This window comes from Strigops habroptila, chromosome 1 (assembly GCF_004027225.2).
Source record: "Strigops habroptila isolate Jane chromosome 1, bStrHab1.2.pri, whole genome shotgun sequence".
In the NCBI taxonomy this organism is placed as follows: domain Eukaryota; kingdom Metazoa; phylum Chordata; class Aves; order Psittaciformes; family Psittacidae; genus Strigops; species Strigops habroptila.
In genome coordinates, this window is record NC_044277.2 from 20,016,460 (window position 1) to 20,030,164 (window position 13,705).

The 13,705-nt window shown below is 34.3% G+C and overlaps 1 protein-coding gene across 18 annotated transcripts in view; it reads right to left on the reverse strand.

Annotated features, from left to right (window-relative positions):
• The window catches only part of RIMS2 (regulating synaptic membrane exocytosis 2), a 451,752-nt gene that overhangs the window by 121,322 nt on the left and 316,725 nt on the right, over positions 1-13,705 (reverse strand). For 13 of the 18 annotated variants that reach the window (XM_030495413.1, XM_030495423.1, XM_030495280.1 and 10 more), the window contains 2 exons: positions 12,951-13,130; positions 11,735-11,844 (listed from right to left, as the gene is read on the reverse strand). In XM_030495413.1, the coding sequence (XP_030351273.1) occupies positions 11,735-11,844; positions 12,951-13,130 (290 nt within the window). The remainder of the gene's footprint in view (positions 1-11,734; positions 11,845-12,950; positions 13,131-13,705) is intronic. The other 5 variants (XM_030495383.1, XM_030495345.1, XM_030495374.1 and 2 more) reach the window with 1 other exon arrangement.

The window sequence follows — 13,705 nt, forward strand, 5'->3', positions numbered from 1 at the left end:
TATTATATGACCATACATCTTTCTCTCACACACACACCCCAAAAAAAAAAAAAGCTCTGTGAGCAATCACAGGTGTTCTGTCATTTCTAAGTGCACTTAAGACTGAAGTTTATGGCACAATTTCAAAATGTTAAAAAGTTATTCCATTTAAAAAATGGTTCTAAAAATAAGCCAGTAGTTTTAAGCACTAATGCCAACCGATAGAGAAATACAATAAATGCATTACAGAAAGATGAAAAATATATATTTGTTTCTTCATAAAGCTCCAGGTTCTTTAGAATGTCAATACTACTAATTAATAACGTACAAGTTTTCCTATTCAATTCAAGTTCAATACAAGTATTCCTATTCAATTTACATGTAAATTTTACATGCATCTTTACATGCAAATGCTCTCCACAGCAAAACACCTTTGCTATTTTTCAGCATTACTTATAAAATTATAAAATGTTAAATTAGTAACCAGACAAACTATGTTTGACTAACAGGCAAAATGAAATCACACTGTCATGTACCAATCTTAGAAATGCTGCTTTATATTATGATGTAATTTTGAAAGATGCCACCCCACATTTTGTATAAAAAAGTCAAATTTGAACCTATTTACGGGCGAGTGAATAGTTAGACTCTTTCTAATTTGTCATATTTCCCTGGTAGTTTTAGAGTTAAATTTATAAAACAGTCACCTATATAATCAGGAATTTCAGCAGAATTTAGGTTCTTCAGTCTGGAGAACTCTATACTTCTACTGGTTTGTGGTGTTGAGTTGGGTTTTGTTTTTGTTTTTTGGATTTGGTTTTTTTTCTTATTTCACCATTTTTCCAGTGTGCAGATTGTAGTTATGTGCCTACCTACAACTCAACAGGTCTATACCTTACTTAAGCCTTACTTTCCTTGAACTAGAATTTAACTAAAATTCAGTATTAGTCTGGGTACTCATAATACATATGAATATGTCAAGTATTGTCACAGCACACATAAAACACATTCAGTATCATTTTCCAGGCAAAATTCAGAACCTGACATATTCTCTTAGTGAAGTCTAGAGTCAGTGGGCCAGGGGAAGAGAGAGCATGCAAGAGACTCACGCCAGTCATGTTTAGTAGTTCAGGCAAAGTGTAAGCCCCATTTCCAGGAAGCCCAAATGGTCTTAGTTGGAAGAAGATGCTCAGGTCAGCCAGCAGTATGAGTACCCTCTGGCATGAAAGCCACATGCTTGTTTTTCAAAAAGACATATATATACACACTATCTCTGCAAGTCAGTTGAGCAGGTCATCACTCCTTTGACTAGGGTCCCTTTATTCTGCATAGTTTGCACTCCAGTCAGCTAAATTCTTTAGATTGTGTCTAAACTGTGCAGCAAGTCTGGAATACAGCATACTTTCAAGTCTAGTCCTCCAGGCATCCAGAATGGTCACAGAATGGTGGGGCTTCCATGCATGCAGAAATCAGAGTGCATAGAAAGGGGATGACTTGGTGACTTGTGCGTTGTCTTGGTATAGACTCAAAATACAAACAGGCTCCAGTCACTTCTCAACCTGGGACATGAGAACTGGAAAGCATTCCTGCTTCCCATAATATAGACAAAGTTGTGCTGTAATTATGTAAAATATTCCAATGAGTGAGGCAACTGATAATCTGAAAGGCTTAACATTTTGCTTTGGTATCTGTATCACATTTTATGCACCCTAAATTAATACAGTAAAGGACAGAATTACCTGGACCCTTTTCTCAAATGATCAAAAGGTGCTATACAAAATACATGAAAGAGAAATGCAAAAGACCTGACAAAAAAATAAAAGGGATAGTGATTTTGGTAATAAATATTTGAAATCAAATGTTAGGCACAGACCAATCTTCTGGAGTAAAAGAGCTCTGCAGAAGAAACTTCTAAACTGGACATTTTAAAGAAATTAATAAATATATGAAAACAAACTACCTTAAATACAGGTTAGTAATATTTAGTTTATTGTGCACAGGACATCTTTCAGGCTCTATAATTAAGTATATAAACTATTGGGTATTCTAAAGGAGTGAAAACTAAACAGAACAAAATCAGCTTTAGCCTGACTTAGTCATTGATTATTGGTTTGTCAGCTTCACCAAGTCAGTGGCAAAAGCGTCCACATTTACCAGGATTGAAATGTGGATCTTAAAAGCATAAGGCACCGAACTATCTGGTAATTAGCATGCATTACAGTTACAGCAGCAGAATTCCAGCTTCTGAATTCACTCAGGACTATGCTGGCACAGCCACTAGAGTAAGGGAAATGACCCTGTGCATTGCTCTGCTGGGCTCCCGACACAGCACCCTCTCTGCAAAGGCACCTCATGTCTACGCTGGACAATAAACAGCATATTAAAACCAGTGTGGTTTTCCCCGCAACACAGTGAGCTAGCAAAAGCAAAACTGAATCCCTACTCTCCTGATACCTGTATTCCCTCTGTTAAGTTTTTCTAGGGAATAGAAAGCTAGGAATAGCCCACAATAGTGTAACTGGGGCTATTCTCCACATGGGGTAGAGGTGGAAGTGTAAGAGTGAATATCCAAATTTTAATAAAGTCAAGGCACTACCTTAGCTGATATTCTATTCACTGGCACAAGACATTAATGAGCCAAAGTCTAAATGTTATATGTCTCTAGAAGTACATGGAAAAACAAGAACAGATTTCTTCAAACTTATCAAAGCAATTTAGAAGCATGAACTGCAATAAAACAAAGTAAGCTGTGGTTGTTCATTGCACCTCTGCTGTTCTATTTTTTTATAATAAATTTTAATCTCCATGCTAACATTTCAGTGCCTTGAATTAAGCTTATTTCTACAGCATTTGAAACAGAAGTGACTATTGAACACAGTAAGAACTAGACAATAGCGATGATTGCTAATAACACAAGCCTTTCTTTACCAGTATATGCTAATTAAAATGGTCCATCTCTCCTGTGACTAGCAGAAATGTGCCAAACTTCTAGAATATATAGCCAAGTGACATGAAAGTATATAGACCTGGCAAAAAGTGGAACACAATGCAGACAGTTTTGTAGATGTCTGCAAACTGTACTTGGTCTCTTAGGGCAAGGCAGACTGAGAATTCCTAAATAAAAGTAGAGAAACTATCCCACTAGTTCTAAATAGGCAACACGATTACATATCTAGGTATCTAGGTGGTGTAAGCTACATCTTCAGTTATACGGTTAGCTGTAAAAAAAAAAAAAAAAACCAAAAATCTGGAGCTTTTGATTAGAAAAAAGATTTTAAAACCACAGTTGAAAATAATCATTTTAAGTGCAAAAAGTAAAACAACAAGGTAAAATTGAACATACATGAACTTACTAATTTTGAGCTAGTAGAACTAAGCAAAACACACACATGCAGCAAAACGTAAGCAAAATCTCTCAAGCACCCACAATTCACTAACAATATCATAATCAACTTGCCTTTTCGCCCATTAACAGGTGGGTTTTGATGTTTTTCCTCACAATCTTTATAACATTAAAAACAGACAATTATGATTAACAATTGGAACAGCTACAATGATGAAAAACGTAACTATAGCACACACAAATATTTTGCAAGCTATGTTAGCACAATTCCATGCACTATGCTTGAGTTATCACAAACCACACAAGAGTAAACAGTACACAATACACCAGGGAACTATACACAGAGACAGAACCATAACAAAAGCAAAAAAAGATGTAAACTGTATTATAATGAAAAATGAGAACGCAAATATCTTGTAGGACACTTTGGATGCTTAAGTGAAAACTACAATTAAAAAAAAATTAATCCCATTTTCCAGCTCGCAAATCTTGAAATTACTCCAGCATCCAGATTTTTGAACAAGTATTGAGCCCTATCATAGCAATTATTCCTTACTTTGTTTTAAGAAGAAAATATTGATCCATATTTTCTCCTCTTAAATAACAATGGGAATAGGGTCCAAAGAAGGATTCCAAAGAAATCGATTCAGGCACACTTTTAAGGAGGGATGGCATTTTAGGCATACTTATGTTTAGCTAGTAATTTTTCTTACCAGCTATTAATAAATGTGTTTCTTGCTCAGCTTGTCATTTTTTTGAGCCACCTTTCTGGAGCACTTCATTCTCTCCACATGACTGCAATAATACCCTCAGTGCATTATCGTTCTGTGGGCTTCATCCCATGGGCCTCAAGGTACATATCGCACTGCCTACTTTTAGGCAGCTAAATTCAGGCTTGGTTTAGCCCTAAATATTTATAACCAGAAAAGCTTATCTGTACTGCTCTTCCACATCCACCACAGTTACATATTGTCACAATTTTTAACAGGGATAACAGAATGTAACCTATTAACAGTGCATGTAAATGCACATTTATGTTTTTATGATTCTTCCTTTGAAAAAGAAACTCAAGAGCAGAAAAATGATGGTTGAAAAAATCTTTAGATCTCTGAATGTCTTTGAACCTATATGGTGTGTGTTTTCTGAAATTAGAAGGTAAAGTTGTATATTGTAATCAGATAGTATTTGAGTTGAAAAAAAGATTTGCATCTGTTCGATTTGACTACTATCTATTATTTCTCATCACTCTAACTTTCTTTTTCTACCAACTGAACTGTCTTCCAAGCAGGATGAGGGACATTATACAAAATACTCAAAATATTTCCATGTAATGCAGTTTCCTACTATTTTTGTTCAGCATCATCAGTCTGCCTATGCAAAGTACGGAAAAAATGTGTCATGATCCAATACTTTACTTTCCTGCTTCTAAAAAGCATCAATGTAAAGTAGAGGGAAACACATCTAAAGAGTATGCACCCAGATCTGCTAAGGCTGTAACTTGATCATAGTGAGAGAGTACTTTCATAAAAAGGGATTAAAAAAAAGTGAAAAAGTTAAGCGATTTTTTTTCAGGTTGAACTATTTTAAGCATTTGCAAACTGGTAAACTATGTCATATCGAATTTGTCTTGTTCTCACATAAAATGATATAATTGTTGTCTGGATTTTGACTTCTAATATATTTATAGGCTGGCTGGTAAAGCTTCCCTACATGCTCAGAGGGAAATGTTTCTGAAGGAGATAGATAGGCACTTGTGGTCAGACAGACCTGCCTCAACCTCCGATTCCTGAACTCCAGTAAGCTTGTTTTCTTCATCTCCTGCTGCATTTGTTTAAGCAAGGTATGACAGGAAAAAAAAAGCAAGACAAAAACACGCACGCTTTGTTACAAGCTGTTCAAATAAAAGATAAACATCAAACAAGAGACATTCACAATAACATACAAACCATCAGTCTGTAGCATAGACTATTTTTTGAGTGAATCAAAGGTTAAATAAATCCTTGTGTTATTTTTCATTAATATCTCTGGTTTACTCCAATGAGATCCTTCTAGCAGGTAATGATGGTCATATGCAGCTCTTAATATCCCTTATTGACTATTTCTTATTAAATTATTGAAGCACCGGAAAGCAGACAGTAAGTACCAAGGCAGAGAAAGCAGAGATATATTAATAGATAATTGGTTTAAAAGCATCTTCTGCTTGGTTTTGCTTTAGTTTTTCTCAAAACAGAAGTCCAAGCCTCTATTCTTGTAGACCATATTTAAAATCATGTATAAATCGCAAATAAGTGGGCATACTCAGTACCTTAATATGACCAGAAGAAACAATGCAAATGTTTTTTCCAGTTTGGAGGAAAAGAAAATCCTCAATTTGCTGGATAATATGATTTTTATCTGGATTTCAGAGTAGTTAGAATTCAGAAAGACAAACACTTTTCCATCAGTAACTACAATTGCCTAGAGCATACACAAATATTAGAGAACACCAAAATAGTTGGAAACAATAGTGACAATATGATTAATGAGAAGCAACACAAATAAATATATTTGTAGCACTAATAAAGAACCATAACTTTCTTTTTGACAAAGCTCATCTAATACCAGAGTAACAACAGTAATTATATAGAAGAGTGTTGAGCTGAATAACTGGTGTATCATATGCCTGCTTTAATTTAAATGTCAGTTATTCATTAACCACTGTTTTGATGTGATGCAACATAAACAGTTTTTCAAGGTTCAGATTGTGATTACTTCCTGATTTTTTTTATGTTCTCTGTTCCCAGAATTTTGTAGAGTTCTCTCATTACTTATATAGATCTATGTGCAAGCAAATAGCTCACTGAATTATTTGGCTTCAGGTTTAGCTAGGTTGTAATAATAATTTAAAACCTAATTGTTCTAACAGGTTATTGTTGATAAGGAGAGAGAGATTTAGGCTATAATCAAAGCCTATGCCATGGAAACTAATCTCTACATAGATTTCTGCTCTATAATTCTGTGATAAAATCATGACATTTAAATGCCAACTGAAATAATGACATTGAACATTCCAATTACAGTATTTCACAGGGACATCATCTATACTGTCAAACTTCTTGCATAGAAAAGAATGCATAGAAGGTGTGTCAAGGAATTTAAAAAAATGATTCCACTAGAATTGAACTAAAATGTTTTTGTCATGTTGGTACCCTGAAACATAAATAAACATCAGCTGTTTCGAGCACAGCTGTATGGCTCTAGTTATTTTTCGTTATGCTCTTTGTAGTCTCAGACCTAGACTGTAAGACCTTCAACTGGCATAAGGAACAAGGTGTTTAATTCCTCCTTTTACCAATTTAAGAATAAATTATGAACCCTTATTTCCCTTGAAAGGTCAGAACCTTTCAAGTAAGCACCCTAAGCCCTGTGTTACAGGTAACATTTGTTCAAGATTTTCTATGGAAATTGTACCAATACAACTAAAATATTTTAATATTCTTCAGGGGCTGAGGGACCTGCCACCTCTCAGGAGAGTGAAAAAAGCATCCATAAGTAAAACCCCAAGGTATATTTTGTAAATTCCTAGTTGAAATCAAAAACCCTAGGTAGATTCATGCGTTATCTTAAGGCAGCCTTGTTACTGACGTTAACTAAGCTACTCTCTTTACTTTCCTGTCAGGCACACGTAATGCAAGTTACCCCATGCAAGCAAGTACCATGGAAATATCCACACGAAAATGGGGCAGGTGCAAAGACATGTACCTTCATTTTATAAATTGCTGTGTTTGACTAAGTCATCAAGTTCCTAGCCAAGCTGAAGGTAGTCCAAGTTCCTATCCTGTATTATATACATGTGATCAATCACTTTTTACAGAAAAACCCCCAAAACCAAAACCAAACTTATATGCCACATATTTTTTAAAACATGTGAAAACACAGCTGATGATAAAGTATGACAGAGTTATGACAGGTTCTCTGTAATTGCATTGTAATAGTCTGTCTCACGTCAAACTCTGCTAGGGCACTGGAAAACACACAATAAAGTTCCTTCTTATATTGCAAAATTAAGTATCATTTAACAGAGAAATTATGTTCTGAATGAGACATAGCCCATCAAAATAAGCAGCCTGTCTTTCTGTCTGTTAACAGTATCTGTTTTCCTAACCATTAGAGTGTCTCAGTACTTTGCACTCTATACTGCAAGAGTTCCAACAATGCAATTGACAGTACAGATATCTTCTTTTTAAAGTTTTAAAATTATATCCGAGAGATATAAATACTGGAGTTATGGCTGATAGCTATCTCTGATTAAACCTAATCAACTACCTCTGTTAATTCCATTCACAGATAATTTTATTCTGGAATTAGATCACCCACATCTGATGTTTAGAGGGGACAGTTAATCAGCATTAATGTCAGCTTTAACAGCATCTGAAATAACTTTCCCAAGACACAAGATTATTATGAGATCACGTACTTAAAGTCTGTACCATAGAGCATAAACAGAAGGGCAGATCCTCACCGAGCTCTGCTACTTGCTAAATTTCTGAGCACTTCCTTTTTGTCCTTAAAGTTTTCATTACACCACTTTGGCCTGAAATAATTTTCTAGTTTCTATGGTTGGGTAGATGTTTGGGGTTTGGTTTTGGTTTTGGTTTTTTTTTGTATGGATGAAGAAAGAAGGTCCATGTTTATTTTTAAGAGGAAAAGAAAAAAATCTGTATCAGGAAAAATTCTCTGCCTGATTAGCAATTAACAACAAACCGAAAAGGCCAACACTGAATACATTCAAGAGCACATTATGGTGTTCGATTTTAATTAGCAGCAAGCAGTCAGTGCGTGTATCCTTCCACCAAACCAAGTACGAACAAAGAAATATATCCACGCATAAATGAAAAAATCTTGTTAACCCTTAAGAACTATAAATATTGCAGTATTCACTTATCATCTATAGCACTAATAATACAGAACATTTAAGAGTACATAACCATTTCACTGCTAAAAAGTTTATTGTTTTTCTACAAATGTTCATTAGAAACAAGATATCTCTATCTAGTATAATTCAAAAAATATACAAGCAAAATTTCATCTTTTTTTATCTTTTAATTCTGACCCTAATCTGGAAAGCAGTTACTCAGAGCTTTTTTCTCCTGTAGATTCCTCCCCTTCCAGTCCTAGTCACAGAGCCTTAAGGACACCATATTCCATGTTACACCAAGAACTGTACTATAATAAAAAAATCTCCAAAACTGCAAATTATTCCATTATTTCTACTTGCATTTCTACTACATTCTAAGAAATGGTATGCAGTTTGAACCTTGTAACAAATACAGATTATTCACATGTATATTGACTAAATGAGACTACGGCAGGAGTGGCAAACATAGAACCTTTTCTCTTCCACAAAACCGAGATTACTTCCCATTCCTTTTTGTCTATAAAGTATTTTCTACTAACTCTTTTCTTCAGTATGATTCTAACTTAATCTGGTCAACACTAAAATCATTAATTTCAAAATACAGAAACAACATACACATACATGTCACTAAATGACATACAAAACATGCATACATGTGCATGTTTCAGAGCATGTGTCCATACAATATAAAATCCCCTCTCTCATTTGAGTCAAGTATGTGCTTCTGTAAACACAGAAAGGACTACTCTGTGACAGTGACATCTTCTGGTATGGACATATATCCTTCCCAACAACAGACAACTGTTCCAATTATCACCAACCAACAACTGTTTTAATTACCATCAGTGCATATAATAACTCACAAAAAATCTATACAAATGTCTATAAAGTTTTCAGGTTTACTTGCCGCTTTAATTGTTAATTAATAACACAAACCCCTTTAACATAGTCCATGATTTTATTCTGGTATTTCAATTGCTTAAAAATATCTTTTTGTAAAATTCAGTTCTCCACAGTAAAAACCTGTTATTAGTCATAATTGTGTTCTGTCACTGACAGAAGTTAGGTAATCTGCTATTCTTTTAAAATGTTATTCCTTCTAAAGAAAATTATTATTCCCCTTAAAAAGAAGGATTAGAAAATCCTAAGGAAGTATAGAAAGAGCCTTAAAGTAGAATCATATTGTTATTAGAGTATGATCTCTTAATTCATGACAGAAAATTATACAGAAAACTCTATGAATGCTGTATCTAAGGATTATGCTTTTTATCTACAGTGTTTACCACCTTTATATATGTAAAATTCAACATGAAATGGTCTAGTTACTGTATCTTGAGTCATTGATGATGCTCTGATTGTATATTAAAACTCAGTATCTGTGGATTTGGCAATTTTTCATAACCCAGATTTTCCAAAACACTACTTTAGACACAGTTACAGGAAAATATTACTCAGACTTCAAGTAAAAGCAAACAGAGTTCCTTAAGTCTCAGCAGTACTTACCAGAGCAAGCAATTCTAGCACTCCTATAAAAAATAATTATTTTATTGTATTTATTATATTTCTCTCTGTAGAACCTATGATGTAAATAAGACTGCTACCTTCTCTAATCAAACACAGTAAAAATATGCAGTACTTCACAATTGCTGCCCTAAAGAGCTCACAGTCTAAATAGATATACTAAGCAAAGAGCAGGGAAGAGTGGTAAAACATGAACGCATATACAGCAATGACAGCAAACATCATGTGATTAGATATGATTATTTCCTGGCATATCTAGACTGTATCTCATATAAGCATTGCACAACACATAAGACCACAAAGAAATTAATATACTAGGATGATGATCTGAGAAAGAAATTTCTCTTCATGAAGTTTTGCTTCCGAAATGGAAATAAACACTTTAAATATGTAAATACTAAATTAAAAAGTCTGATGAGAGAGACGAATAAAGTAATACTACATATAGACCCTCAGTGGTATAATCAAGGACTGCAATTGATATCTTGAGACTTGCTATTAAGCAAATTAAATGGTTTTAATGGTACAAAATAAGGGGATTTAATTTTAAGCAGAAGTATTATAACTTTTTGAAAGACTGTCTTGATTCATTTTATTTTTGCTCCTATATTATTTGAAAATTACCTAGTAATTCAGAAACTGTATAACATTATAACATTATCGCAATAAAAAAAAACATTGATCTGATTGAATGCATGGGTAACATTAAACATATCAAATATCCACAAAGGCTTAAATTTAAGTATGTGGCTGAAGTGCTGATCCTGAAAAGGTACATGCATATGTAGGTTAATTGAAATACTCTCATTTGCTGCAGTGTAAGTCCTTGATATTTAAAAATGGGTACATGTATAGGTACTTTTCCAGTGATGATGATATTTAGATAGTGTTATTTATACTGTCTTTTTTTTCTTGTAGAACCCTGTACAATTTATAAGCCACAGGTCTGAATATAAAAAAAAAAAAAAAAAGACTAAATAATTATTATAATAATTCCAACTATATCTGTGCACTCCAGTAACATCAATTGCAGTTGGGTTTATTTTTCCCTATATAGCCTCTCAAAAAGGCTTTCAGGTGAAAAACAAACCCTCCTTTATGTACAGACCTTCATAAGATTCTATCTCCTTGTCTCCATTGTCTAGGGAAAGTAACAAAAACAAAACAACAAACAAACAAATAAAAAAAAAGGAACCAAAGCACAGGGGTTAAAAACAACAGAATTTTATAAAAGATACAATATACATGTCAAGAAGGATTAAAAAAAAGAAGTGTATATGGCCATTTAGACTGATTTTGCACAGCACATGAAGTTATCAGAAGTGGAAGGGTGAAAATGTATTTGCTATCAAAAAATATATTTATATACCTCTGTTTCTAGACATTTTGGAAAATGTCTCCATTGACTAGTGCTTTTATAAGACATTAAAGATAAGCACAATTACAGTACCAGTAAAACATGAATCATGAAATATCTTGCTGATCTCTTCTATTTAAAGATTATTACTTCTCTTCTTGCTCTTCCTGTTTCAAGATGCAGAGGTTTTATATTAGCAATTGGTAACACACTCCATGTGCACCCACAAGTAATCAGCTGTCTCCTAACTCCCAAAAGAGCCAGAGTTTTATCACTAAACAACATACAAAAGATCATTTCCTGTGCCCGTTGAAGTCAGCGACAAAACACCTACTGAGTTCAAAAAGGAACAGGATAATGCTAACAGTTAGTTCATCTTGGTTCGTGTGCATTGCACTACTAATTATTATTGTACTGCTAATGTTTCATTTCAGTCAAGACTACTGTAGATATTAAACATGATAGAAGAAAATAGAGTACAAAATACAATACTACTATCAAATCCTAATTCAGTACACAAAAACTCAAGCGATTTCAACTGTAATGCCCAAAGAAATATAATAAATGTAATCAACCTTCATGAACAATTTTGCAATGTCATTAAGGTGAATTGAATAATAAGAAATAATACACTTACTTCTCTCCAACGTCCCCTTTGGTGGGAGCTGTGGTAACTGCCTGCCCCTTCGCCCTACTACTGGAGTACTTGATGGGCTTGTCTGAACAGACCCAGTTCGAGGATGTGACCTATGAGACACATTACAAAACAAACCATAGCCATTAAAAGACAAATTCATCCTTAAATACCATCAAGAACTGATAACATAACTAAACACGCTTTAGATCACTTGGGATCCTTGAAGTCCCATAGTGAAACCAATATCTCTTTTCAGAAAAAGACCTGATTAAAAAGAGCCATCTCTCCCTGAAAAAGAAGAAAGCCAGACTAAGCCTGAACATCCGCATAGTCAAGCCAGAAAATGCATTGTGTGTATATCCCTGTGCACATGGATATAATACCCACATACACATAAAATTATCCACAAGTTAAATTCAACTATCTTTACTCAGCTTCTATTTGGTTAAATTACCATTGAGTGGCAATGAGATTACAGGGATTTGTTTAAGCGAAGTAATAAACTGAGAAAGACGCTCATATTTGACTCTAATTCTCCCTGGGGATTTGGTGTTACTAACTCTTAACTTTCAGAAAATAAAAGAATGTATTCTGCAGTTCTAAAATAAGGAGAGGCTTTACTGAACATCAACTAGACCAAAATGTACTGATCTTTTTATTATATTATGTATATTTAAGCTAAGATTAATGTATAGAAATCCTCGAAATATCAATCAGTAAAGTATAGCACTCAAACAGGAACAATACAGACTATGGCACAGTAAAATGTAATCAGGGAAAATGGTGGTTAAAATGGTAGTTGATAGACAAAGTTAGTACAGTCCATTTAAAGAAACTTAAAAAAAAAAGTTTCATTTGATGTTGTTGTGATGGTTGTTCCATAAGCAATGTCTGATGAACACAAACAATTTCTCATTCTGTAAGAGAACTGTATGATAGTTATGAGGTGCTTTATGTGGGAAACCATCCAGGATTCCTGACAAATGAGAAATCACACACAAATGTAGTTAAATACTGTTAGCAAACAATTTGCAATGGCAGCCACACCATTATATCCAGAGTAGAATATAAATAGTGTGTTGGCACTGAAAAAGTTAGTATCTATTGCTACTAGTGATCAGCTAAGAATGAGGCGATACCAATTAGCTACTGGGAAAATAAAATGGTGAGCTGGTGGGGCAGAAGGGGATTAGTCTGATTGATTTGTCTGTTTCACCTCGGTAAGGCAGGTGAAGGAGGGGCAGATCTTCCCGTCATTAATGAAGGCATCGACCTGATGAGGTTTGAGTCAGGACGCTCTGTGGATCGGGAGCGGGAGTTGGTCCGCTCTAGCATAGGACGTTGCTCTGTTGATCTGGATCTTTGATATGGCTGTCTATCTGCTGCTTCACAATTCCTGTAATGTTAGTCAAAAAGCAGCTCAGTTGACCTTTGACTTTTCTATTAATTTTAAAATATGCTGCATGATATTGGTTTGAAGTAAATAATTTTGTTATGCACATTTTTGTTGAGTAAAATTTCTGAGTTCGCTTCTTGATAACATACAGTTTTTTATGCATGTATGATTTGGCTTGCTCCATACTCTTGATAAATGGGCTGAAATGTTTCCAATGTCTCAGTAATGACTATCCATGCAATAGTCTGTATCCTGAGAACTTCTGGGTAAAAATATTGTTATTTTAGAATCATAGAATAGTTAGGGTTGGAAAGGACCTTAAGATCATCTAGTTCCAACCCCTTTGCCATGGGCAGGGACACCACACACTTTTGCTAATTAATACATCAACATCGGAGGAAAACAATAGCTGACAATATTAAGTCTCACTAAAGCTAAGGACTCAACTGTGCAGTTTAATTGAGCATTTTTATGCAAATTACTAGATTTTTACAGACTGCATTATCTTTAGAGGTAGTTCTCCTGTTTATAGGACAGTCCACATTCCAAATGTTATAATTACCATGTAGCACTGT